This window comes from Lotus japonicus, chromosome 2 (genome assembly GCF_012489685.1).
Source record: "Lotus japonicus ecotype B-129 chromosome 2, LjGifu_v1.2".
NCBI lineage: Eukaryota > Viridiplantae > Streptophyta > Magnoliopsida > Fabales > Fabaceae > Lotus > Lotus japonicus.
In genome coordinates, this window is record NC_080042.1 from 80,678,997 (window position 1) to 80,703,067 (window position 24,071).

Below are 24,071 nucleotides of genomic sequence, written 5' to 3' on the forward strand. Positions count from 1 at the left end.
CATAACAAAACATGGACTTAAAAACCAAATTTCTTTACCTAAAATGCAATTCTCTTCTAACATTTGGCCCACTTTTGTAATGGAGTCCACTGTCAAACTATCTATAGACACTTGTTTGCAATTTGGGGTAAAACAGGCTGGCATGGATTGAAACAGATTAACATAGAGAAATATAAAATAATGTAAAGGCTTAGAATGGTTGTTGCTTGTTAATGAAATAAACAGCTTTTCAAATTGTTAAGTACATAACTAATTTTTGTTTGTAGTTTCTTAAAATTCTATATAATAATCAAAATTATTGACAAATGTGCATAGACTAGAGTCTAAAACATCATGGAAGGGAGGGATGCATTATTTTGTGTCTGTCTGAACATGAAAAGAGTGAAGGGTTGCATTAAAAATGGAAGAACTACCTGACAATCTATGATGCTAATTCCACCCATTTTCGTTAAGGACGGAATTGTGGGTCAAAGTTATCAAGGAATGGGAATTAAATACAAATTCTGTCTGGGTGATTATTTCGGTGAAAAGGACATTAATTCACCTTGAGAGTGAGAGAGAGAAACAAAGAGATTCCATTTTAATCTGAGGCTATACCTCTAGGTGCTATTTCACTAGACTTTTCACTGTAATACATTCTGTAATCATGTGTTTGATCAAGAAAGAATGGACATCTTCCAGCTTCTAAGCCAAATGATTCAATATCGGCTGGCCCAAAAGGCTAGTTGTTAAGCCAATGCCATAAGTGCGGACCGGATGATTTAGTAAAGGAACATCCGTCTCACTCGGTCACATGAAGATCGATATACGACAAGTAAAGTAAGGCAGTCTAGAGTTGATCATGAGCTCGAAAACCCCTGCAATAGGACTTTCCTCATACCTCCAGAGGTAAACCATAACGCACCTTAAATCTATAAATACATGTGTAGTCGCTCATTTACCTAACATTCATGCTATCATTCAAGCACATCTTTGAGTTTCTGTAAGACTCAAATATTCTCCCATTTCTCTCTGACTTAAGCGTTGGATTGTCTTTAATTTACGTTAAACTGAACATGAGAAATTGTAACTTTTCCTTTAGTACTTTGTGATAAGTGAAATCATGTTTGAGTTTTCACACACGTACAACCAAAAGTGTACTGCATAATATGACTCTTTTGTTTTTAAACAAACTACTCCCATTTGGTTTTATTAAGCCTCTTCTGTTTGGTTCTTTCCACAATTCACATCCTCTTTAGACAAGAAGAGCAGAGAGAAAAAAACAGAACAGGGATGGAGCTTTCTCATCTTAGTTTTCTGGAGGAACTACTAGCTCCAAGAAAAGACACTTCTTGTTGGAATGCTTTGTCCACTGAGTTGAACGAGCCACTCCCTAGTGCTTGGAGCTTTGACTCATTTGATGAGAATCAAGCTTTAGCTTCTCTATATCCTCCATTTGCTGCATTTTCAACACCATTAGACCAGAGATTTGAATGTCCTTATGGCAGTGATGCAGCTGCAGCATACCCATTTGTTGATGGTTTCACAATGCCAGAGCTTGATTCATCATACACCAGGAAAGAGGAGTCATCAGCACCACCTCCACTTTTGCCTCAAGAAGATAACCAGAGTTTGGATGAAGAGTTTGGGTTTCTGGGCAGTGATAATAACCAGGGTTTGGAGCAGATAAAAGATAGCTGCAAAATCGAGGAACAGGTTTCAGAGGTTCCAATGGTGTTCAACATGGGTATGTGTGGAGAGAAAAAGGCTAAATCCAAAAAGCTAGAAGGACAGCCTTCTAAGAATCTCATGGCAGAGAGGAGGAGGAGAAAGCGTCTCAATGACCGGCTTTCCATGCTAAGGTCAATAGTTCCTAAGATCAGCAAGGTGATTCTAAAGAAACATGTTTATGTTTTCTACCTCATTCTTTCTTATCTTTTCATATCCTTGTTATTAATGTCTTAATCAATGCAAATCAAAATACTTCACTAAAGTAGGTGATTTTTTCATGATTATGCATGACTAAGTGTTAGGATAAACTTCTTTTTTCTCCGAATCAGTTCTGACTAAGAACAATACTCACATAAGTTTCTTTCTAGAATTGATTCATACTTCAGAATTAATTGTAGAAGTATTTCCAAACATGGAGTAATACTTGCATTTATTGCTTGATTTGCTCTATAACCTTCAAGCTAACATGAGGTTATGACCTTTGACAGATGGACAGGACCTCCATTCTTGGAGACACCATTGATTACATGAAAGAGCTTCTTGAAAGGATTGGTAACCTGCAAGAAGAAGAAACGGAGGAGGGAAAGAATCAGATAGACCTCTTGGGAATTTCTAAGGAGCAAAAGCCAAATGAAGCAATGGTAAGAAATTCTCCCAAGGTAAGCTTTTGCTCTAGTTAGTCGATGCATCTTTGGATACACAGTGGAAAGTGGAAAACCACGGTGAAGCTTAAATCACGGTCAACGGCCACAAAATTAACGGAAGTTAATTGTGATTTTGGCTAACTTAGTTTTACCGTTGTGTATCCAAATATGCATCAAGCTCAAACCCTTGAACTGATGCATAATCAGTCACCAAGTTCCTAAATTAGCACATTTTACTGTAATGCACTTTTTCAGTTTGATGTTGAAAGAAAAGACCAAGACACGAGGATCAGCATCTGCTGTGCCACAAAGCCAGGGTTATTACTGTCAACAGTGAACACTTTAGAAGCATTAGGCCTTGAGATTCACCAATGTGTGATAAGCAGCTTCAGTGATTTTTCATTGCAAGCATCTTGCTCAGAGGTTTGTAGCCTATTTTAGTGGCCTTAATATTTGTTTGCATGCTTGAAATAATGAAATTGTACATGTTTTTTATTTCTTTTAACTTGTTGTGTTCTCATGGTTTTTCTAGGCTGCTGGGCAGAGGAATTGTATGAGCCCTGAAGAGATAAAGCAAGCACTGTTCAGAAATGCAGGCTATGGTGGGAGATGTGTCTAGGAGGAAGATGGAAAAGAGGGTGTAACAATTTGCATATGTTGAAAAAGAAGCAAGTTTTCCCCTCTTGTGTAATTCAAGGAATTAGGATGTTAAAGATCTTATGATGTTCCAAATAAGATGGCTTTTATTGATGCTTTCATTACAGTCTTAACCCTCCAAGCTTCTCTTTTCCCCTTGTGATAAAAAATCCTTTTTTCCAAGTAGCAAATTGAGTGTTTGACAATTTGTTTGAGAATCATGGTGAACAAAAGCTAGAGCTTATGTCCACCATGATTTTGGTTTCACGGTAGTTTTTAAATGAGTTTCCAAACATGCACTAAAATAAATGATAATGGAGAGTTGTTGCTAAACCCAAGTGGAATCAAACTGCTTTAAGTATATTCCTTAATATGCAGCTTCTTCAAAATTTAGTATTTCTGGACATCAATTAAACAAATAATAGTGTCTTCTGCATGCTGTTGACGTGGCCTAACAACAAGTGGATGAAGCAATTCTAAAATGTTTCAGGTCTGTCAGATATCTAACACTAGTTGTTGGCTTGTTGCTAAATAATTTGCACAACAATCACTGATAAAGTGCTAGACTCTTACCATTTGACAGAACTAGTTTAATAGGACCACTGTTGTGTGGTAGATTAAAGAGAGAGAGATAATTGATAACAGGATGAAAGCTCCGGAATCAAAGAGTCAACCAGGTTCAGTGTTCAAAGCCTTGTGCTCCATCTTGACAGAAGGAAAAGCTTGTTCAGGCATATAGACATCAGACATGGTTCTTTTAGGAGTGTTAGTGAATGCATTCTTCTTTTATTGAAAGGATGGAGCAGAAGAAGTAGCTTGAGAGTGATATGACCATGCCCTTGACTAGGAGGAGAAAATACTCATCAGCAAATCACATGTAACGTTTTGTTCAGTTATTTGTGTTACAGATAAATGAGACACTCAAAATATCTTGAAATGAAATAGAAGGTCGTAATCTAATTGATCTCAACTCAACATCCCTTTGATTCCAAGATATACTTAACTTTAAAAAATTAAAATGCAAAGATACTAGCTAAAAGTCTGAAACTATGTTGAGCTGTATAACTCATTACTTTATTGCTTATCTAATCAAAAAAACAGTGACAACTAGGAATTCTAGATAACCAATGACTAGGACCCAGAAACAAACAAATTCTAAGGCATAATCTCAGAACTCATTCTTGACTTAGTAGTTACAATATCTTATTTTCTTCCTTAGGTGACAAAAATGATTATAAGTAGTCTAGTAGTATAAAGCAAAGGGGATCTGTGCTTGAGGAATTATTTGGCCATAATTTAGTATATTTTTTAGTGATTGAATTTACTCAATCATCACCTTAAAGGTTAGTACCCCTCTTCTCAATATTTTCACACCCATTCCTTTTGAATTTTAAAAATGAAAATAGGAGGCTGGGTGAATTAATAGGGAAAAAAACATATATAAAAAGCAATCACCAAAAGCAGTATTCTTTTTTCCTCTTTTTTATCGAAGATGATCATATTATTGTCACTAGGGTAGTCAAACGACACTTACATTAATCAGATTACAAAGCAAAACATGTTTACTCACAAAACTTTAACCTAGCCACAAAAGAAAAAACATAAACAAAGTACGAGTAATGATTCATACACACTTTTTCTTATTTCCACACATTTTTCTTCATATCTCTCTGTATATTTCCTATCACATCTCATCTCACATCTCAGCCGTTGCAAATATTAGCGCCAGTTTTTCACTGCCTCCAAGGTGGAGGTGGAATTGATCGGTAAACAAAACATTATTCAAAATTTAGTCCATCATATTTGATGTCAAAGCTTAACTTCTAATATAAGTAATATTGCTAAACATGCTATAAATTGAGTGGATCAAAGGTTTGTTTTTGAAAGGTGATTCGACCAAAAAAATTTGATGATTTGCTGAATAAACATACATTTTGGCATATTCCGCCATTTGATGCTTAGCAACCAGAAACAAAAAAACACTCAATCCTTCACGTTATTGTGTTGCCTACTTCCCAACACTGGTGCCACTTAACGTAGCTGTCGAAACCCAACCATATACTTTCAGCAATTCCTCCAACGGTCCAGTGGACCCTTATAAAATGAATTATTGGCCTGTTGCTTTGTATAATTTTTCAATAACTGCAAGATGAGTGCTGAACAAGAACAATAATACCTCAAGATGCAAGATGAGGTAGCCCCATCAAATAATGTTAATTTGTATGCACACCAGTTTCTTACAATACCACAGCTATTGAAATGAAAGGTAGATCTCATTCATTACCAGGAAGGGAAAGCTACATGCTGATGCCTGTTGAAATGCTAAACTTAGTGATAATCCAAGATAACTACAGAAGTACTGAATCTGATTTTACTTGCAACAACAGCAACAATGGCAAGCTAACCCATATAAATTGTTTGGATGTTGCATTAGTGAGAAAACTAGTGATCAAAACTTCAGACCAATGACCATCTACTTTTTTTATCTTCAACATAAAGACTCTAAGGGCCAACCACAAAACAAGAACGAAAGCTTTAAAACAAGTCATATTTCAACTCACTCATGAACTGTCTTGGACTAAATGCTTGCAATACGCAAAGTGGTGAACTCGCGTACATAGAGCCTATTATTAAAATTTTAAAATATAACAGAAGCAGGTCTTGCCCATTGTGATCTATATTTAAAGCTACTTACCCAGATAGAATTCAGGAGATATATTGCTATAAAGCCCAATCTAAATGCACAACATCTAGAAAAATCTTATTCCCAGAAGATAATGCAAGTATGAAACTAGAAGTGAGTGGATTGCTCACTTTGTTAACTGGGGGAAATTGCTACAAAACTGGGTTTTTTGAAAAGTTGGATTTTGACTAGGCTACTATATCTAACTGCTATACACGTCAGTTTCACTCAATGTGGTTGAGGAAAACCTACGGACTTTCATATTCATCTCCAAAGTCTTCATCATTGTCTTCATCAGAATTACACGAATCGCCCATGAAATTAACTTGTGACTGTTGAAACTTATTGATAGCATCTTTAGCTTCAGATACCAAGGCAACTTTTGCTTCTTTAACTGCATCCTTTTTCAGAATGCTGCTTCCTTCACCCATCATTTTTCCAGTTATGGTCTTTTTTGTCCGTTTAGAGGCTGCCATTCTTCTAGCCTCCCTACATCGTAATTGATTGATGTATTTCTCATGCTGTACCTTGTTCTTTACCTGTTTTAGCACTGGGGGACTAACAACATCTGAAACGCGTGAGTTACTAAATCTTGAAAGGGTCTTCTTCTGGCTTGAAGATGATGTTCCCGTGCAACTATTCAGTAAACCTTGGTTTTCTTTTAGCTGCTTCGGAGTAGAAAATGTTGGACTAGACTGCAAGGCATTAGTAGGAATTTCAATGTTGGGTTCAAGAACAGAAAATATGTCCCCTTCACGGTCTTTATCAACTTTAAAACGATTTTGTAGCAGCTTCTCAATAGACTTCTGTGTAATGAAGCTCTTCTGTTTGAAAGATTTTGATCTTTTAGCTGTCTTATCAATAGGCTTGAGCACTTTACTTGCTGATATTGAGAACTTATGAAGTGGTGATGAATTCATTGTCTTTGCCCTTGATCGAGGCTGAGACTGAGGCGGTGTCATATAGTCATGATGAATCCTATCAAAGCAATCTTGTTGAGACTTTCCAGGAACCTGAAATAGGTTTTGTATGGGAGTTTCAATGAACAAAACAATATACAGAATATCTGCACCTATTTAACAAGCAATTAACAAACAACAAATTATAATATTACATACATTCTTTGCAATGGTTACCTTAAGCTAAAGCAAATATATGTATACAGAAAACTTGTCAATAACAACTCCATCCAAAAAACAGTTATCAGCATTTCCAAGTTACTAGAGTTTTGGCCTAAAAGCTCATATAATCACTTATTCACTGCTATCCTCAGCTGTCAGAGAACACACAAGTTGTCAAATTCTCAGGTCAGGTGACCCTTCTAGCATTGCATTTGATTTTGAACATTCAAAAAGGACAATAAAGAAAATGAACAAGCGTAATGGCCTTTGATTAAGCATAATGATACTCATTTCATGTTTGATTTCAAAAATAATCATGACATGCAACACAACACAGGATAAAACAAACATGACAAAAGTTCAAGATTTGCAATTCAGATAATCTATCATGTTATGCTATTTGTGCTGTAACTCAGTGTGCATCCTTTAAAATGTAAATACAAAGAAAGATAGTTACCAGTTTCGAAACGTTCTTCCAGAAATGGGGGCTGGGCTTTGCAGAATAATAAGCCCTTTGCAAAGCCAATTCTTGTTCCTTTGTCCACCCTTCATGAATTTCTCCGCCGCCACCGCGCTTTCTCTTCCCTGCCAGGACCCCATTTCTCCCTTTCCCTTTGCCTCCATCTTCAACCGCAATCCCCTCATCAGCAACAGCACTGTTCTCTTTCTTTTTTGCTACAGAACCCTTCTTCACTCTCGCGGATTTCACCGAACCACCAGAAGCGTTACCGGGTTTGCTCAATTTCTCTGGGGTTCTCTGCTCATTTTCTAGGGTTTGGTCATCGGAGAACCTGGGAGATCGTCTGAGAGAGGGAACCTCAGCGACCCCATTGTTGATGAACCGGGGAGATCGTCTCAATCCAACGGTGCAGATTCTCGATTCCGCCGGAGATTTCTTCTTTGACGGTTTGGGGTCGGGAGTGGTGGGGTTGAGCCTCGGTGACCGTCGTGGGGTGGTGGTGGGGTGGTTGCAGACAGAGGAGTTTCTCTTCGGCATTTTCACAAACACTTGATGGGTTCACTCCGAAGACTACAACAGTTCTTTTAGAGAGAGGGAAAAGGGTGAATTCGAACTTGAATATCTATTGGCGCATGACGGGGTTTGATGGCCCAAACCCAGTTCAAAATGGGCTTCAAGCTTCATTGCTTAGAATGTACCAAAAATTTCATTGCTTAGAAAATAAATAATTTAACTTAGTTATCACCTTAAAAATAAATAAATGTAATTATAGTATAAGAGCTCAAGAGTGAGATTCGATAATTTACAAGGTTGAAAATGATGGTTAGATATATGGTTTTCGCGGGCATTCTTCAACATACAGCTTAACGCGGTTAAAAACTGGCGCTAATATTTGCAACGGCTGAAAAATGGCAGGAAAAAAACATGTCGCATAGATATATGGTAAAAAAAGAATGTCCATTAATTACCATTAATCTTCACAAGACTCTTGTATAATTGAACTCAACTTCTCTATCATCCAATAGACACAATGGGACCAACACAAAGTGTATATTTAAAATTAACCAAACTATTTTGATACCGGTTGTTTCCATAGTTAATTTCACTTTTTTTATCTTCACAATTTGTGAGAGTCAAAAATTGCTACAAAGTGCATGTGTCAATTAGATATCTAAAAATATGTATGTTTAGCATAGTGGTTATTGGTTAACTCATTTTGTTCATTAATCATGATGTCGTATATCGCTTAATGTGAGCACCCGCGATGAAAGGATAAATCACTATTGTCGATGTTGGTGGTAGATACCCTCATTTTCAAAACATAAAAAAATACCATTTTCCATATTCAAATACTATATATTTGTAAATGAAAACGAATTGTTCCTTAATTCCTTAATTAATTAATTAATTATTATTAAAAGTCATCTCTCTTACCTATCCTTAATCTACCCCCTTTCTTGGGAACCCTACAAGAGCCTATCGTTTTTTTTTTCCTCTGACATATGATCAGAACTTCATCTAGGTTCGGACAAGGTCTACTCGACATAACTTTTTGGAATTAATGAAACCTTTCACTTTAGAGAAATCTTTCACAAATGATCAATCCACTAATATTATCAATTAGTCAGAAGTCCATGAATGATAGCTCAAGTGGTAAGAGGTAGGGACATAAGGTTTGGGTGGGGTGAAGGGTGAAGGTCCCGGGTTCGAACCCGAATGAAGGATTAATTTACTAATATTTATAACAATTAACATTTGCCTATAAAAAAATTAGTTAATCCGAATGATTTGTTATTAAACCATGGCATTTGATTTGCCAAATACGAAACCATTGGCGCAAAATACAAAGTAAAAATAAGCCAATAAGCAAATTCCTAGTAAAATAGAAATTGCTATATTAATTAATAATTCAATAAAAAATTTTAAATATTCAAATATAATTATTAATAATTAATAAAACCGAAATTTGTAAAATAAAAATTCAAAATTTTCATTGATTTGACAATTATAGAAATAATTTTATATATAGAAGTGAGGAGAAAAAGTTATCCAAATTCTCCCAAACAAATAAATAATTATACCAATTATACCAAAACTAAGAAATGTGAATGGTGATTGGATTGATGATAAAATAGAATCCTGGGTCTCGAACAGTGATTCGATTGATGATAAAGAAAGAGAATTCTTGGTTCAGTTCTCTACCTTAACTGCAGAGAAAAGGATTGATCAAATTCTATTGAGTCTGACTCACAGTGATCATTTATCAAAGAATAACTCTGATTAACCGAGGCTGTTCAAACAGGTACGGGTCATTTAAATGGTATTCCTGTAGCAATTGGGATTATGGATTTTTAGTTTATGGGAGGTAGTATGGGATCCGTAGTAGGTGAGAAAATCACTCGGTTGGTCGAATATGCTACCAACCAACTTTTACCTCTTATTGTAGTATGTGCATCTGGAGGAGCACGTATGCAAGAAGGAAGTTTGAGTTTGATGCAAATGGCTAAAATATCTTCTGCTTTATATGATTATCAACTAAATAAAAATTTATTCGTAAGACCATGTATGGGGGCTGACGCCTGCCCAGTGCCGGAAGGTCAAGGAAGTTGGTGACCTGATGACAGGGGAGCCGGCGACCGAAGCCCCGGTGAACGGCGGCCGTAACTATAACGGTCCTAAGGTAGCGAAATTCCTTGTCGGGTAACCAATATTTTTCCGAACCCCCTTTACCTGTAGGAATACGTCTTGGATCTGTCGATTATGTTACGGGTGGAGTCCTATTCATGGAGACCTGGTCGAATTGGGAGAAGCTGTAGGTATTATAGCCGGCCAATCTATTGGAGAACCTGGTACTCAATTAACATTAAGAACTTTTCATACTGGCGGAGTCTTCACGGGTGGTACCGCCGAATATGTGCGATCCCCCTCGAATGGTAAAATAAAATTCAATGAGAATTCGGCTTACCCTACACGTACACGTCATGGACATCCTGCCTTTTATGTTATATAGACTTATATGTAACTATTGAAAGTAACGATATTATGCATAACGTAATTATTCCACCCAAAAGTTTTTTATTAGTTCAAAATGATCAATATGTAAAATCTGAACAAATAATTGCCGAGATCCGTGCAGGAACATATACTTTAAATTTGAAAGAAAAGGTTTGAAAACATATTTTTTCTGATTCGGAAGGAGAAATGCATTGGAGTACAAATATATATCACGTTTCTGAGTTTGCATATAGTAATGTACATATCTTACCAAAAACAAGCCATTTGTGGATATTATCGGGAAATTCACACAAGTCTCATACAGTTTCTTTGTCACTTCTTAAGGATCAAGATCGATACGACCTCGGAGAGCGGCTTTTGCTAAAACTCTAGCAGTTTCTTGAAAACTTGCTTCGGATATGAAACTTTGAGTATTCATAGATGTTTTTGTTATTCCCAATAATATAGTTCGGTAACAAATAGATTCTTCCAAGGCACGCCCTGTTCGTTGAGCTCGTAACAATCCAATTAGTTCCCCCAGTGAAAATACATTCGACATTCCATCTTCTGACACCAAGACTTTTGATGTTATTTGACGAACAATAATTTCGATATGTCTATTATGGATGTGCACTCCCTGGGATCGATAAACTCTTTGGATTTTATTCACCAAAGAAATACGACTTTGAGCACTACCAATATCTGGGTTGTGGATATGAAAGAAACTTTTTGGTAATAGTAATTATGGGTAATGGTAATAGAAAGTAATGATAATAATCGGCTCGACTATTAATAGAAATTCATTTCCAAATTTTCTTTCGATTTCCTAAAAGAAACATCTTGTTCTTTCTTCAACAATTTCTGATCTCTAGTGGACCTCTCAGTAGGATTCAAACCTAGATGAAGTTCTGACCATCTGTCAGAGAAAAAAAAAACGATCGGCTCTTGTAGGGTTCCCAAGAAATTCTTCAATTTTTTTAGTTTAGGTCTGCCGTAATATATGCGCGCCTTACAATAATCTACCTAAAGAATAAAAATAGAAAGAAATTTTGAAAAATTTAAAAAAAAAAAATAGAGTATTAGTGAGCAGGAGGGGGTCAAACTAGGTGTATATAAAATCGAATCGTTATAAGATAACTCTTTCATTTTTAGAGATTTCAAAGCATGATTCCCGAATCAGATTGAATCTAAGACACCACTAATTGGTTTACGATAGGTAAGAAACACACGTATATGTAATTATATATATATATATATATATATATATATATATAAACTAGATATCGAAATTTGACCTGTTACTACTGCAAATTTAGATAGGAAGTCAATAAATAATTATTTATTAGAAACGACAAAAAATAAATCTCGAAGTAATTCGGATAATTCAATAAATATTCTTATTTCAATTCGGAATTCTTACCAATTGTAGTTCCAAAAACTCCATATTCTTTATTTATTTCAAAAAACTCAAAAAGGGATATGTACGGAATTTGAAAGAAATTGTATTGAAAAGTAATCTGTATGGAATTCGTGATGCGTCTATTTGTTTCAAAGGTCCCAGATATGTAATAGATAGATATCTATATCTTAATTTGTTAATAGTATCTATTTATGTTTAAGAACATTTTATATTTTTATTACTGATTCCATTTTTACTTTTTATAGACTTAAAGCATTTCGAATTGTTGATTCATCGCCAGAGATGGCTTAGAACCAATAATTCATTATCTAATGGATTTTTTCCATTCTAATACTCTATTCGAGAGTTATCAATATTTATCAAATATGTTCCTATCTAACGGAACACTATTGGATCAAATGACAAAGATATTGTTGAGAAAAAGATGACTTTTCCCGGATGAGATGGTTGTTGCTATCTGCTCCAATAACGAATCATTGGTTTAACTGAATAACTAAATAATTAAACTTGACCGCCCATAAACGAATATAGTACTCAAGTGAGTGACGCAGCAATGACATTCATTAACCTAATTCTGTTGATTCGCTGCCTCCCACTTTTTTCTTATCCTTAAACCAATCCTACTCCATTAAACGATCCAATAGATATTGGAGTTAGTATTAAAGTGACATGTTACGCTCATCCGGTTCCTTCTTTAGCATTAAATTATATTTGGTTAGTAAGATTTTAACGTACAAAACAGTTGATCAATGATGATGATGGAGAAGAAGGGAAAGCTGAGAACAATACTTTCACGTAAAAATAAAAACAAAATAATGAAAGGGAATGCAGAAACTGAGATATTTTGGGCAATAGGCAAATAGCTGGAAATGCGGAGTAGATATTATATTTTTGTATATACACACACACACTGATGACACACACCTTTACCTTATGCTATGATTTGTACCTAATTTTTGCGAGGATATTTCCACTATATAATCAGTACTCATCTCATCATCATAAGAGAAAGCAACAAGATATACACTGTGGTTGAAGTGCATGTACCCCACTCCCCAATGAGTCTCCAAAGGACTGACTGATTAATGATACTATATACTCCTCGATTAGGCCAACCATATAAACGTCAGGGATCAATTATGTATTCTATTTACGGAATCATTTCAATTGGGGGCATGAAAGATCTAGTGTATCTGCGCCATAATTAATCTATATTCACCCATGGAAAAATTATGCTCAACCAATTATAATATTTTACTAATGTGAGAATTAGCTTAATGTTCTGGAAAATAATTTATTTAACAAAATTCAGAATGGTTATTTGATTCCAGGAACATATTTAATTTCCATGTATAACAGTTTGGGAGCTATATTTCCTGGTACAAAAGAGTAATGATATATACACACTTCATTTTTTAAACACTTCATTTTCACCTTTTTTTATTTTTATCTCTCTCATCTTATTATCTATCACATCTCATATTTTCTCTCTCTTACTTTTTCTTTTCTTCATATTTCTCTCACCATTTCACATCTCCACCTCAAAAGAGAGGTGTGGATGAAACATTACTCTTCACGTAATACAAACCAATACAATTTTGTGAACTTGAATACTCACTATGCTTTAAGGATAAGAATTCCCATTTTTAAAAAAATTGGAGTTTTTGCCGAACATGAAGTTTTGACGTTTAGAACCCGCTAATGTTTTTTTTATTAATCTAATTTACAAAGAAGTTAGCAATGGTAGAGGAACGTTCAAACTTAAAAAAACATTGAACTATATGGGATTTAAACATAATGAGGGTTAGAGAATTGGATTTTAGAATTTATGATAACTCGTAGTTCATTTTTTACAAACTTATTACATACCATATTTTCAAAATAGAAACCCTTTAAATGAGGTTAGAGAGGGGTGAAGGGTGAAATTTGAAAGAGAAATGAGGTAATTTTGGGATTTAAAAAGAACGTAGGGTGGGAAATTGGGTAGGTGGGGTGGAAAATTTCAACTTCCCAATATTCATAGAGTTAAATATATTTTTTGTCCCTACAAAATAGTGAATTCATGATTTTGGTCCATTTTTTTCAAATCTATCTCAAATTTACGGAAATACCCATGTTTGGGTCCTTGGAATAACTAATGCCTAAAGAAAAATTTATTAAGTTTATTTTGAATGACTATTTCCTTAGTAATTTTCAGTATTCGAAATTGTATTTTTAGTTTGTCTTTCAAGGACTCTAACATGGGAATTTCTATAAATTAGGATGTATTTCTAAAAAATCGAGGGACCAAAATGAGCAATTTACTATTTTACAAGGACAAAAAAACTATTTAGCCAATATTAATATTTGAGAAAATATATTTTTGATCACTGTAATATTGAGAAAATTCAGTTTAAAATGTCAATCAAGTTAGCTAATGTGGTGGTCAGATAAAACGTCGTTCAAGCTAGTCTTTGTGACTAGCATTTTACATAATTATGAACTTGTCCGCGCTCAACACTTTCAATTACCAATTTAATCCTTCACTTGTTCTCATAGTTTTTTTTTCAAACTTGGAAAACACTCGATTAGTGTATAAAATTGATAAGAGTAGAAAAGAATTGTTAATTGCAAGGTGCAATATACTCTGTTTTTTCTAGCTGAAAGGGGCCAAATTGAAAGTTGAGTAAATGAAAAATTGAATCCCTTAATAGTTACATTTGAATTTGATACAAGAACACAAGTATGGAATCAATTGACCTTGTTCCTACATTAACCACCGTCAGTCTGTAATTTCTATTTTCTTCTTAGCAACTTCATCGGGTGATAGAACAAATGGTGGGAAAATGCATATATATATACAGAGCAATTAATATTAAGATGAATATATAATTGCTAATGCTAATAGAAAGGGACAGGTAAAAGCGATGGTTTGGGCGGTGGCTCTGGCTTTTCCACGGTGACAATGATGTTCTCTTGTCTCCAAGTCTGGCAGGGGCAGGGCATGGCTATGAACTTGGGTACCTCATCCCCTGGCATCAACACAGTCAAACTCTTCTGACTGTTGCTACTACCTTCTACCTTGGAGTGAGGCTTCAACTTAGAGTTGGAAGGTGATGATGATGAGTTTGCTGCAGCCTCAAGATCGGAGAACGATTGGTGGCGGAGTGAGCGGAGCTTGTCCCAGTGGTAGCAGCAGGAGAAGATGCCGCTCAAGCTGAAGATGATGATGAGAAGGAGTGCAGTGCCTAAGGGGAAGCCCAGGGTCGGTCGAGATGCATCCACGTGGGATGGTGAAATATCTTGGCTATCCATTATCAGAACTTGATTCTGCTATTGTTGTTGCTTGCTCCTGCGGACATGAATGTGTGTGTGAGGGGGAGGCAGAGAGGGAGAAGCAAAAAATTTCAAGGAATGTGAAGACTGAATTTGAAGGCGAATGGGGATTTGGTGGAAAGGGTGGGATATTTATAAACACTATACAGAGGGTCCTCTCCTCTAGGAATATATTTGAGTGAATTATTTAGTGAATACATAAACATTTTTTTTATACAGTCTATTAATAGGATGATAAAGGATTTAGGAAAAAATATAGGCAAACTTAAAAATGTTGTTTGTGTTTTAAACAGCAGTCATGCCTCCCCTGTATTAACCAATAGTAAGCTGCTAGGATGCCATGTCATCATTTTGACTAGTAAATTTTATACTCTAAACTTGGGTCCCTTTTAAATTTAGTATTTTATCCTCAACTATTTATAATTTTTAATAGTTCTTGAAATAAAAAAAAACAAGTTAACCTAAAATAAGATTTTATTTTGCTCTGTACCTCCGCTGCAAGCCGCCCCTTAGCGGTGGTCTTTCCTGCCGACATGGATAATCATTGAGTTTGTTTGTGAAATGAGTAAAATTTGCTTCTTCATTCTGCCAGTTTGCTTGATAAAAATGAAAATATGCAAGAAGGAACAAAACTCATTTTAATCAATTTATCAAATCTGTAGATCAAACTTTGGCACTTGCTTTGTCACGTTAATTGCCTACCTGTATTGATATAGTGCGCTCCTCCTACAATTCATCACACCCTTCCAATTATTGCACTCCTCCAAGGCTCCAACAGATTCTATTAAAATCAATATGGATGCGTCTATCAAAGCCTTATTGTGGAGCAGGTCTTAGTTTTGTTGCAAGAAACCATTGCAAATTTGCAACTACTTATGCAGGGTTACTTTATGTAGTAGATTTTGTACACACTTACATGCCTATCTTTTTTAGCCAGTGGATTTGGCATTTCTTGCGTTAAGATTAAATTAGCCTTCTGTTTAAAGGGGTTTGAAGGCTTCTTGGTTTTTCTGAGTTTTTTTTTCCTTCGGAGGGATAGTTTACTCAGTGTTTGTGTTTTTGAGTTTTCATTTTGGAGTGTTTAGCATTTTCCTGTATTTGATTTGTCACAGCACCACAGATAAGAAGAAGAACTCAGAGGAGATGAGGAAGGATTAGGTCAATAAATTTACCCCAAATCAGCTTGAAATGTTTAAAATCAATTTCAATAAGGTTAAAATCAATTTGAAAATAAACATTTTTTGAAAAATAATTGTATTTTTATTATATGGTAAAATTTATAATATAAACAGTTGGAGGATCTATTTAAAAAATTTAAAAGTTAAAATGACATGGCACAAAATCTCCATTTGGCATTCATTAATTGGATATGGGAGAAACAACATTATAACCCTCCCTCACCAACCAGCATGTAAAAGTTTGCCAAAAATATATTGTTTAGAGTTATGATTCATTCACACTTAATATTTTTTCATTTCTTGTTTATTTCTATCTTTCTTATCTTTTTTTAATTATATCATCTATCACATTTCATATTATCTCTTTTTTTCCCTTTCTTTTTCCTACTTCCACCTATATTCCACTTATATAAGATGTCAATGAATTTTTTTTTATTTCTACGTAAGTGTATACAGTTTTGCTGGATAACATATAGGTTGGTGAGGAAAATGTCAAGGGATCAATCGTTCGCAGATGTAAGCTTGAGAGTACCTTTATTTAATGTCCGGGCCACAGTACGGTAGGTTGTTGGGCTCCATTTCAGTGTTTGGTAATGGTGATAGTCATCACTGAAAGTGACGATCGACCCTAATGAATATGCGTCTTTGGTGGGTTGTTGCGGCACATTCAAATTCCAAGGATCCAATTGATTTTGTTATCAAGAAAAAGTTTGAATGGTGGCTGGCCACGTTGAGCGATCCCAGCGTTGTGGTGTTTCGGTGACGGCTTGGCAGATTGCTATGGCAACGATGTTGAGTGTTGGGAATAGAGATTGGTCATGTAATGTGATGAAGGATTGCATTGGTCAACCGATGTGATGAAAGATTGCATCATTTGGCCCTCCGATTAAGATAGGTTACATTATTGAGCCCTCCGGTGTGACGATCAAGTATGAGAGATTGCATTGTATGGTTCTTCTGGGAGATTTGTGTGGTAGCCTCTATGAAATGAGTTTGAAATTGATGAAGAAAATAGTTATGATACTGGATGCTCTTTGTTATGGAATAAAAACCCTAAGGCAAGAAAGGATGAACAAAAAACTTAGAGTCTTATTCAGGTGAGAAGTTGAGCATGGATTATACATTACTGGCTCCTCGTTATATAGTTGGTGAACTCAAACCCTAGTCAAAGATACATTACTAAGTTGACCAGACTACATTAATAGGGGAGGAAATCAGGGAAATAATAATTAACTTCTTTGACTAGTCTTGGGGATAAATGGAGGATGAATCTAAACTACACCACATGCTTGGTTGTCTTCCTTTCGGGCCTCCTTACTTCATTCTTGGGCCGTTCATCCTACTTGGAGGCACACTCGCTCCAATCCAAATCCATAACGGTACACTCTTGGTTCAATTCTTGGAGGTTGTTCTTTTTATTTCTTATTTAAGAAACTCTTGTCTTGATGTTTCATGATGATGCATGTGAGTCTGAGGGATGTTAAATTATATAACTTTATTTTAATTGTCTTATAAGTGTAGTATAGTCTTTTATTTTCAATCCCGGCAGGTTGAAATGAAGTTAAACACATTTAGCTTGCCAAGTGCCAAGTTCTATTTAGTAAAAGCACATTCTAATTGTACATTAAAAATTATGCTTTTCTGTATTAAAACTTGACCTGAAGCAATGAAAACGCTAAAACAAATACACCCTCAATGTACATAAAAGAAAAAGTGAACCGTGGGTCATGTTTAACGGATTTAGCCTGTAAGGCATCATTGCTGGAAGATGATGGAGGCAAGCTAGGCAGTACTACAGGTCACCTTGTCTGACCTTTATTTTCAATGACGTTACCTAATTACAATCTATGCATGTTATATAGCAAAAATTGTGAGAATTTTAGGTGAAGAAAAACAATAAAAAATATATATTATTTTTTCTTAACAACTAGTTGTTGAGAGAAAATTAGAAAGAGGGAAGAATTAAACGATTTTTTTTTTTGGGTACATCAATGCTTAAAGAAAAGGAAAAAAGAAAAACGATTCTTTTTACAAAAAAAAAAAACTAATCTTTCTAAAAGTTTAATATCTATGACATATTTACTCATTTGCTCACTTATATATTTACCGTTTTTTGTAAAGCATATGAACAAATATTATTTTATATATATTTTTTCATTTATTACTTATTCTATATTTTCTTTCAAATCCAAATAATTTATAAATTCATCTTTTTATATTCTAAAACATTTTTAGGGGATATTATAAACCATTAATTAGTCTTTATCCACAACTAGTATATACACCAGGTGATGCAAGTGGGTTGTTTCCCAAAGAGGGCAAAACCAATCTTATCTAAGCTTCGTAAGTAAAGAGCGGTTTTCATGTGGATGGATGTGCTCAATGACCAATCCTCTGAGTTGCTGCCAGGACAGTTCTAATGGGGACCTTCTTATCCTCTGTAACCTGTTGCAATAAATTTTCTGTTTCTATTTTTCTCATTCATAATTGCGTTCTAGACAATGGACCATTGAGCACAAGTTGTAATTAGGGTCACTTTATGTTCACCTTTTTGAGTTCATTCATACAGGTTTGATATTTCATATTTATTTCTCTGCTGCCTAGCTTGCAATTGGCACGCAAATGCTTTTTGTGGCAATGTATCTTCCATTATCATTACCATTCCATAGAATTCAAGAACTATACGTTTTTTTGAAATACAAGGAGTCAAGGAGTATACGTAAGTTCCACTTCAACCTGTTCCTTTAAATAAAAATATACTAGCACTGTAAACTGCCACTTGTGATAATAACATGCAATTTAAATTAACTGATATTCAAGGTACATTACATAAACGTGCCTTTGATAGTTCAATTGCGTTTATACCAACAAGTAGCTAGCCTAGGCTGCAACTCAAATCTACATGAAAAGTTTTTTACATGAATCTAATATTAAAAAGTTTTTATACTTTAACAAGTAATCTTAACTATTTTTCTTTTTTTTCAAGAAAATGATAAAGGAATTCCCTTTTCCTTGTTTTTGTCAAAAACATAATTCCCTTTTTATTTTTTATTTTTTTGGTCAAATTCCCTTTTTCTTAAAGGTGAAATAATGAGGCCCAACAAAGATGTCCACGGGCTTATAACTTATAATCATGCAGAACTGGTCCATAAAACTAAGGCAAAAAACTTCATATTATGACCAACTTCTACCTTCCTTCGACCAAAAAAAAGCTAAATAGGTTGTTTTAAGGGGAAAATAATATTAAGGCTTCGTTTGTTTTGCTTGATAATGGATTACAGAAAAGGTGCAATATTCAAAAATAGAATAAGAATTGCACACACTCTTGTTTGGAACATGCAAGAAAATAGGTGAAAAGGGAGATCATATAGTGGATCATCAGATTCAGAAATCCCAGTGGCCAAAAATTAAAAAACTAACAAGGGACATATTTTTTACCCCAGCCCAATCATATAGTTGGGCCATTCTTAGGCGCAAGCTTTGAGGTGTATGACTCAATAAATATAATCCACAACTTGGATATATAGCCCACAAAAATTATGTTGACCATCAAAGGAAATACAACTTCGTCGGAGATTTTGGTAACAATATGGAATGGACCAAATGTGCCCAGCCTTTTTCTCTCTTTACCGAAGGATCCGTTTCCAGAAATAGGTTATGAATACTTATGATACATTGATACATATATCATATATGTGAAATTTAACATTTTTGTATTGTTTTACATTTCAGAAACTATTTTTGGCCAACATGAGTTAGCATAACTGGCTTTAGGTTTCGGGTTTAACTTTCACCTGCCCTTGTTGGCCTCCCTAACATGTCACTGGCGCCATGTCTGGTAATTTGAAGGTGTTTTCTCTCTGTTCTACCATTTTAAAAAACAAAACAAAAAACTATTTTTGTTCACGTTTTGATCGAAGAAACCAAACTAAGAACCCTAAAGTAAAATTCTGATTTAGGCCCCCTGTATTTTATAGTGAACATGAAATCACAAAGACCCTTACAATTTCATATAGGCGAGTTTTTGTAACCGTAATTTAACTGTAGAATCCTCTTCACGCAGCTACCAAATGTCGTGATTAAGGGAACATGGGCAATGAACTAAAAAATATCTTAACCCTAACCCTAGCCTTGAGACATCATATCACAAAAGGTCTTCTTTAATGATGAGATCGTCCACTAGGCCTCGAAAAGGCCAAATCACCTTGAACAAATTTGGCCCAAATCCTCCAGCTTGTCATCGGCAATAAGGTCGGTAAGGTGAGCAATGAACCAACCGGTCGCTTCATTTCAACCTAATATTTAAAAGGGTGATGATATTCTCACACCTCCTCTTTCTTACAAATCATTTCCACCTTGTTTTTTTTCTATCTATCTCTTTCTTTCTATCATATCACTTATCATATCACTCATTTCACTTTTTTCCCTTCTCAAATCTTAAGAAGTGGAAAGGTGGAGAGGTGTGTATCAAACATTTTCCTATTTAAAACTACAATTGGATCAAACCTTTTCAAATCTCTATTTTGTAGTTTTTGTGCTCAATCAAATAAGTTTTTTATTCTCCTTTAACTTGCTTGTTGTTAGTGAATCAATCAATATGAAATTTAATTAATATTTAAAAGCATAACAGTGTATTACCATTCTTTAAGTTAACAGGCGCACAAGTAAAGGGCCCATGACTTTTTTCAATAGTATTACTATTTACATTTACCTTGGGTTGTGTTTGGCTAATAACCTCTGGGTTTGTTTTCAAGTTCAACCCATAAAATGAGATAGAAATAGTTCCTTTGGGCGTGTTTGGCGGAGAGAGTGGTAACGAGTCTCTTCAGCATATAGTTTAGCAAGCACACACGCATGCAGGGTCGCGGTCACGAATAAAGATTTTCACACGTGAGTCTGGCTTTGGCCTAGGAATTTAGGATGGTCCCAACTTGTTTCATTCGCTACCAGAAACCCAAACTTGAAAATACATGTTTTGTTTTGTTTGACCCTCCCTCTTGCTTTTCTCTTCCTCAAGCTCCGTTTATAATTCCAACGCCAGTTCATCTCATCTACCTTTTGTTCATCTCATCTACCTTTTGCATTGCATCTAAGGCTTCTCTTAATGTGAAAACTGTGTGGGTAGATAATTTGTAAATGTCTCTATAAGCAAACTATAGTCACATAGGCATATCATGGCTGGTTTGTAATGGTGATCGAGTTGCATTCACCAAAAAGAGAGAATGTGAGATATGATAAATGATGCTATAAAAATACTACCTCCGGCCTTATTTATAAGTATGAAAGAGAAGATAAATCTTGGTCATTTTTATAAGAACCAAATGAAAGTTTGAGCTATATTAATTATTTTTTCCAATGATGCCCTTATTAATTCTAACTTATAGAATGTGTCTCATTAATTATTCTCTCTCTTTCCCACTTTCCAACACGAATAACAAATGGTAATTTTGAAAGTTTATTTTGATTCAAGACAAATTTAATGCATTTTATCTAGTTTTACTACATTTCTTAAACCATGTAAATTTTTTTTTGTTGCTTATAAATAGGATCGGAGGGAGTAAAAGAGTAAGAAAATGAGTGGAAGTGAGATGAAAGAAAAATGAAAGTGTAAATTGTTTGAAACTTCAAAGCAGTTTAAGAAAATTAAATGAAATTGATGAGTATGTAATAACTGAAGGCATTTAATCAAAATACAATAATGTTATAATCCACTCATTTTTTGGATAATTTGTAAAATGACTTAAATAATTAAAAGTTGGTATAGAATAAACTAATTTTAAACTAATTAATTTGATTAAAAATGAAAAGAATAGGATAGCAGCAAAAGTGGAGTCGTTCCGGCATTGGGTCCCTGTGTCGTGACCCAGCCCCGCAAAACCTGTGGCTCCTAATCAAACCAAATCCTTTTCAATTTTCACTTCTTTCTTTCGAATCTTGCTATAATAATGATTTAATTCGGATTAGGAATACAAAGACTAAACTCAGTGTATGTAATATAATATTATCAGCATTTAGTTTCTCTGTTCTGCTGCAATTTGATTCACTAATCTAGTGCTATTCATAGCCATAACCTTATCCCCAGTCATTCTCATCAAATTGTACACATCCACCATTTCCTTCCCAACCCTACAATTTTTTTTGACATTATAAGAGTACAACAAGTGTACTAATTTTTTGTTAAATAGAGTTGCATTAAAACATAAAAAATATTTGTGGTATTCCAATGTTTTTTTCCTGAAAGAAAAACAATTCATACAAAAATATACAATATTAGTGAGAAACAATCCTTCTCGATACATAATATTTGTGACATTACACTTGGAGTTATAACATATATCAATTTCTACTAAAATATAAATTAATAAAAAGAAGAGTTTAATGGATATGCACTGATAGTGTAAAATAGTTTTACACAGACATCCAATTGAATTCCGTCAAATCAGAAAATATCTTATTCTTTTAATTAAAATTAAAGTCAAATGTAATTATCTCTCCTATGTGGCATGCTTTGATTGGATGACTGTGTAAAACTATTTTACACTGCCAGTACATATCCATTAAACTCTAAAAAGAAACGGATGGAAAAACTAAATTGAGACTATTTAAAAAATGTAAATGAGTATTTTAAAAAGCAAGGGAATATAACTTAATATTATCCATTTTACATTAATTAAGTTTGACGCTATTTTATATTTAAATAGGGTTGCATACGTACTTAATGCGTCGAATCAGGCAACTTAACTAATTCAAACACTAATTTTCAGGTTGTTGGGGTTCGCATGTAAGATTGGGTGCATTTTTCTCTGATTTGATGTGTATGGAATCGACATAAGACCCGACCGATAACAATTTTATTTTTTCTTAGCCCTTGGACTATATGACTCACCAACACTAACCCTAACATAAACCTAACTTTTTGAACAAAAAAAAAACAACCTAACTTTCACTTCATAGAAACCCCAACACCTCATCACATAAATTTGTCACTCCTCCAACCATTTCCTCTCAAATCCATCGTCCTCCGCCCCTCTTCTGTCATCATTCGACATGGTTTCCTCCTCACTCGTTGTTGTTGATTGCGACAACCTCCTTCCATATTTTGAGACATCGCATCGTTCGAGCATGAACAGTTGAGAGGAAATTAAGTATAAGAAATGTGAAATTCGAACAGAAACAATCTGACTTGTTTTGATTGATTCAGATTCAATTGGATAAGAAAACCATCGAATCGACCTATGCTCCCTAATTTAAATAATAAATTAGTTAATATAATATATTTTAAATGTTTTAAACTCAATTTATACATTTTGGCAATAGTTTTCCCCCAAAAATCACACATTTTACAAAGCAAGAAATTTAATTATAACTATGGTTGATTAGCTTTATGCCTTTGATGGCATGAATAAAGATGAGACATGATTATTATGAATTTAAATTAGTGAGGAGTGACGTAAGGTGATGATATGCTAATGGGGGATAATGGAGGAGTGCGTGGAAAATGAGAGATGCTGATAGCTCAAAGCTCTGTTAGAGGGGATAGGATAGGTGAGAAACAACAACAACATGTCAAATACAATTAGTTCCGTTTTATATTAATGTCTATTTAGAATTTAGAAGGAATTTTTTTATTCATGTATACTTAACATTTTAAAAGAGTTTTGTTTTTTTAAATAGTACTTTTGTGAGAAAAATAAAATCAGAAAAATAAAATACACTTTAAAAAGTAAAATATAAAAACATATAATATTTTATAAAAATTAATTTCACTTCATAATGTGTGTATTTCTTCTCTTCAAACAGTTAATTATGAATAGAGGTTTAATGATAATAAAAATAATAATAGAGTGTATAGTCAAGCGTAGAGTCTAGGGAAGAAAGAAAGGAAAATCCACATGTACTGTCAGTGTTAG

The 24,071-nt window shown here is 34.5% G+C and overlaps 3 protein-coding genes across 4 annotated transcripts; 1 reads left to right on the forward strand and 2 right to left on the reverse strand.

Annotated features, from left to right (window-relative positions):
• The first annotated feature begins 330 nt into the window (after positions 1–330).
• LOC130740120 (transcription factor bHLH93-like) lies at positions 331–3,112 on the forward strand. Of its 2 annotated transcripts, none has more exons than XM_057592627.1 (5): positions 331–888; positions 1,239–1,866; positions 2,199–2,351; positions 2,610–2,777; positions 2,887–3,112. In XM_057592627.1, exons 1-5 carry the CDS (start codon positions 842–844, stop codon positions 2,971–2,973), a joined length of 1,083 nt encoding a protein of 360 aa, XP_057448610.1. In that variant the 5' UTR covers positions 331–841; the 3' UTR covers positions 2,974–3,112. The 2 variants fall into 2 exon arrangements, with proteins under 2 accessions (XP_057448610.1, XP_057448609.1); XM_057592626.1 differs by having other exon boundaries at positions 335–888; positions 2,199–2,369.
• A 2,451-nt stretch (positions 3,113–5,563) lies between these two features.
• On the reverse strand, positions 5,564–7,894 carry LOC130740121 (uncharacterized). The gene is made up of 2 exons (XM_057592628.1): positions 7,252–7,894; positions 5,564–6,686 (listed from the first exon to the last, which is right to left on the reverse strand). The coding sequence occupies exons 1-2, from the start codon at positions 7,789–7,791 to the stop codon at positions 5,922–5,924; spliced, it is 1,305 nt and encodes a 434-aa protein (XP_057448611.1). The 5' UTR covers positions 7,792–7,894; the 3' UTR covers positions 5,564–5,921.
• Positions 7,895–14,322: 6,428 nt separating this feature from the next.
• LOC130735760 (uncharacterized protein At5g65660-like) lies at positions 14,323–15,105 on the reverse strand. Its single transcript, XM_057587657.1, has one exon. It carries the CDS (start codon positions 14,960–14,962, stop codon positions 14,549–14,551), a length of 414 nt encoding a protein of 137 aa, XP_057443640.1. The 5' UTR covers positions 14,963–15,105; the 3' UTR covers positions 14,323–14,548.
• Positions 15,106–24,071: the final 8,966 nt, after the last annotated feature.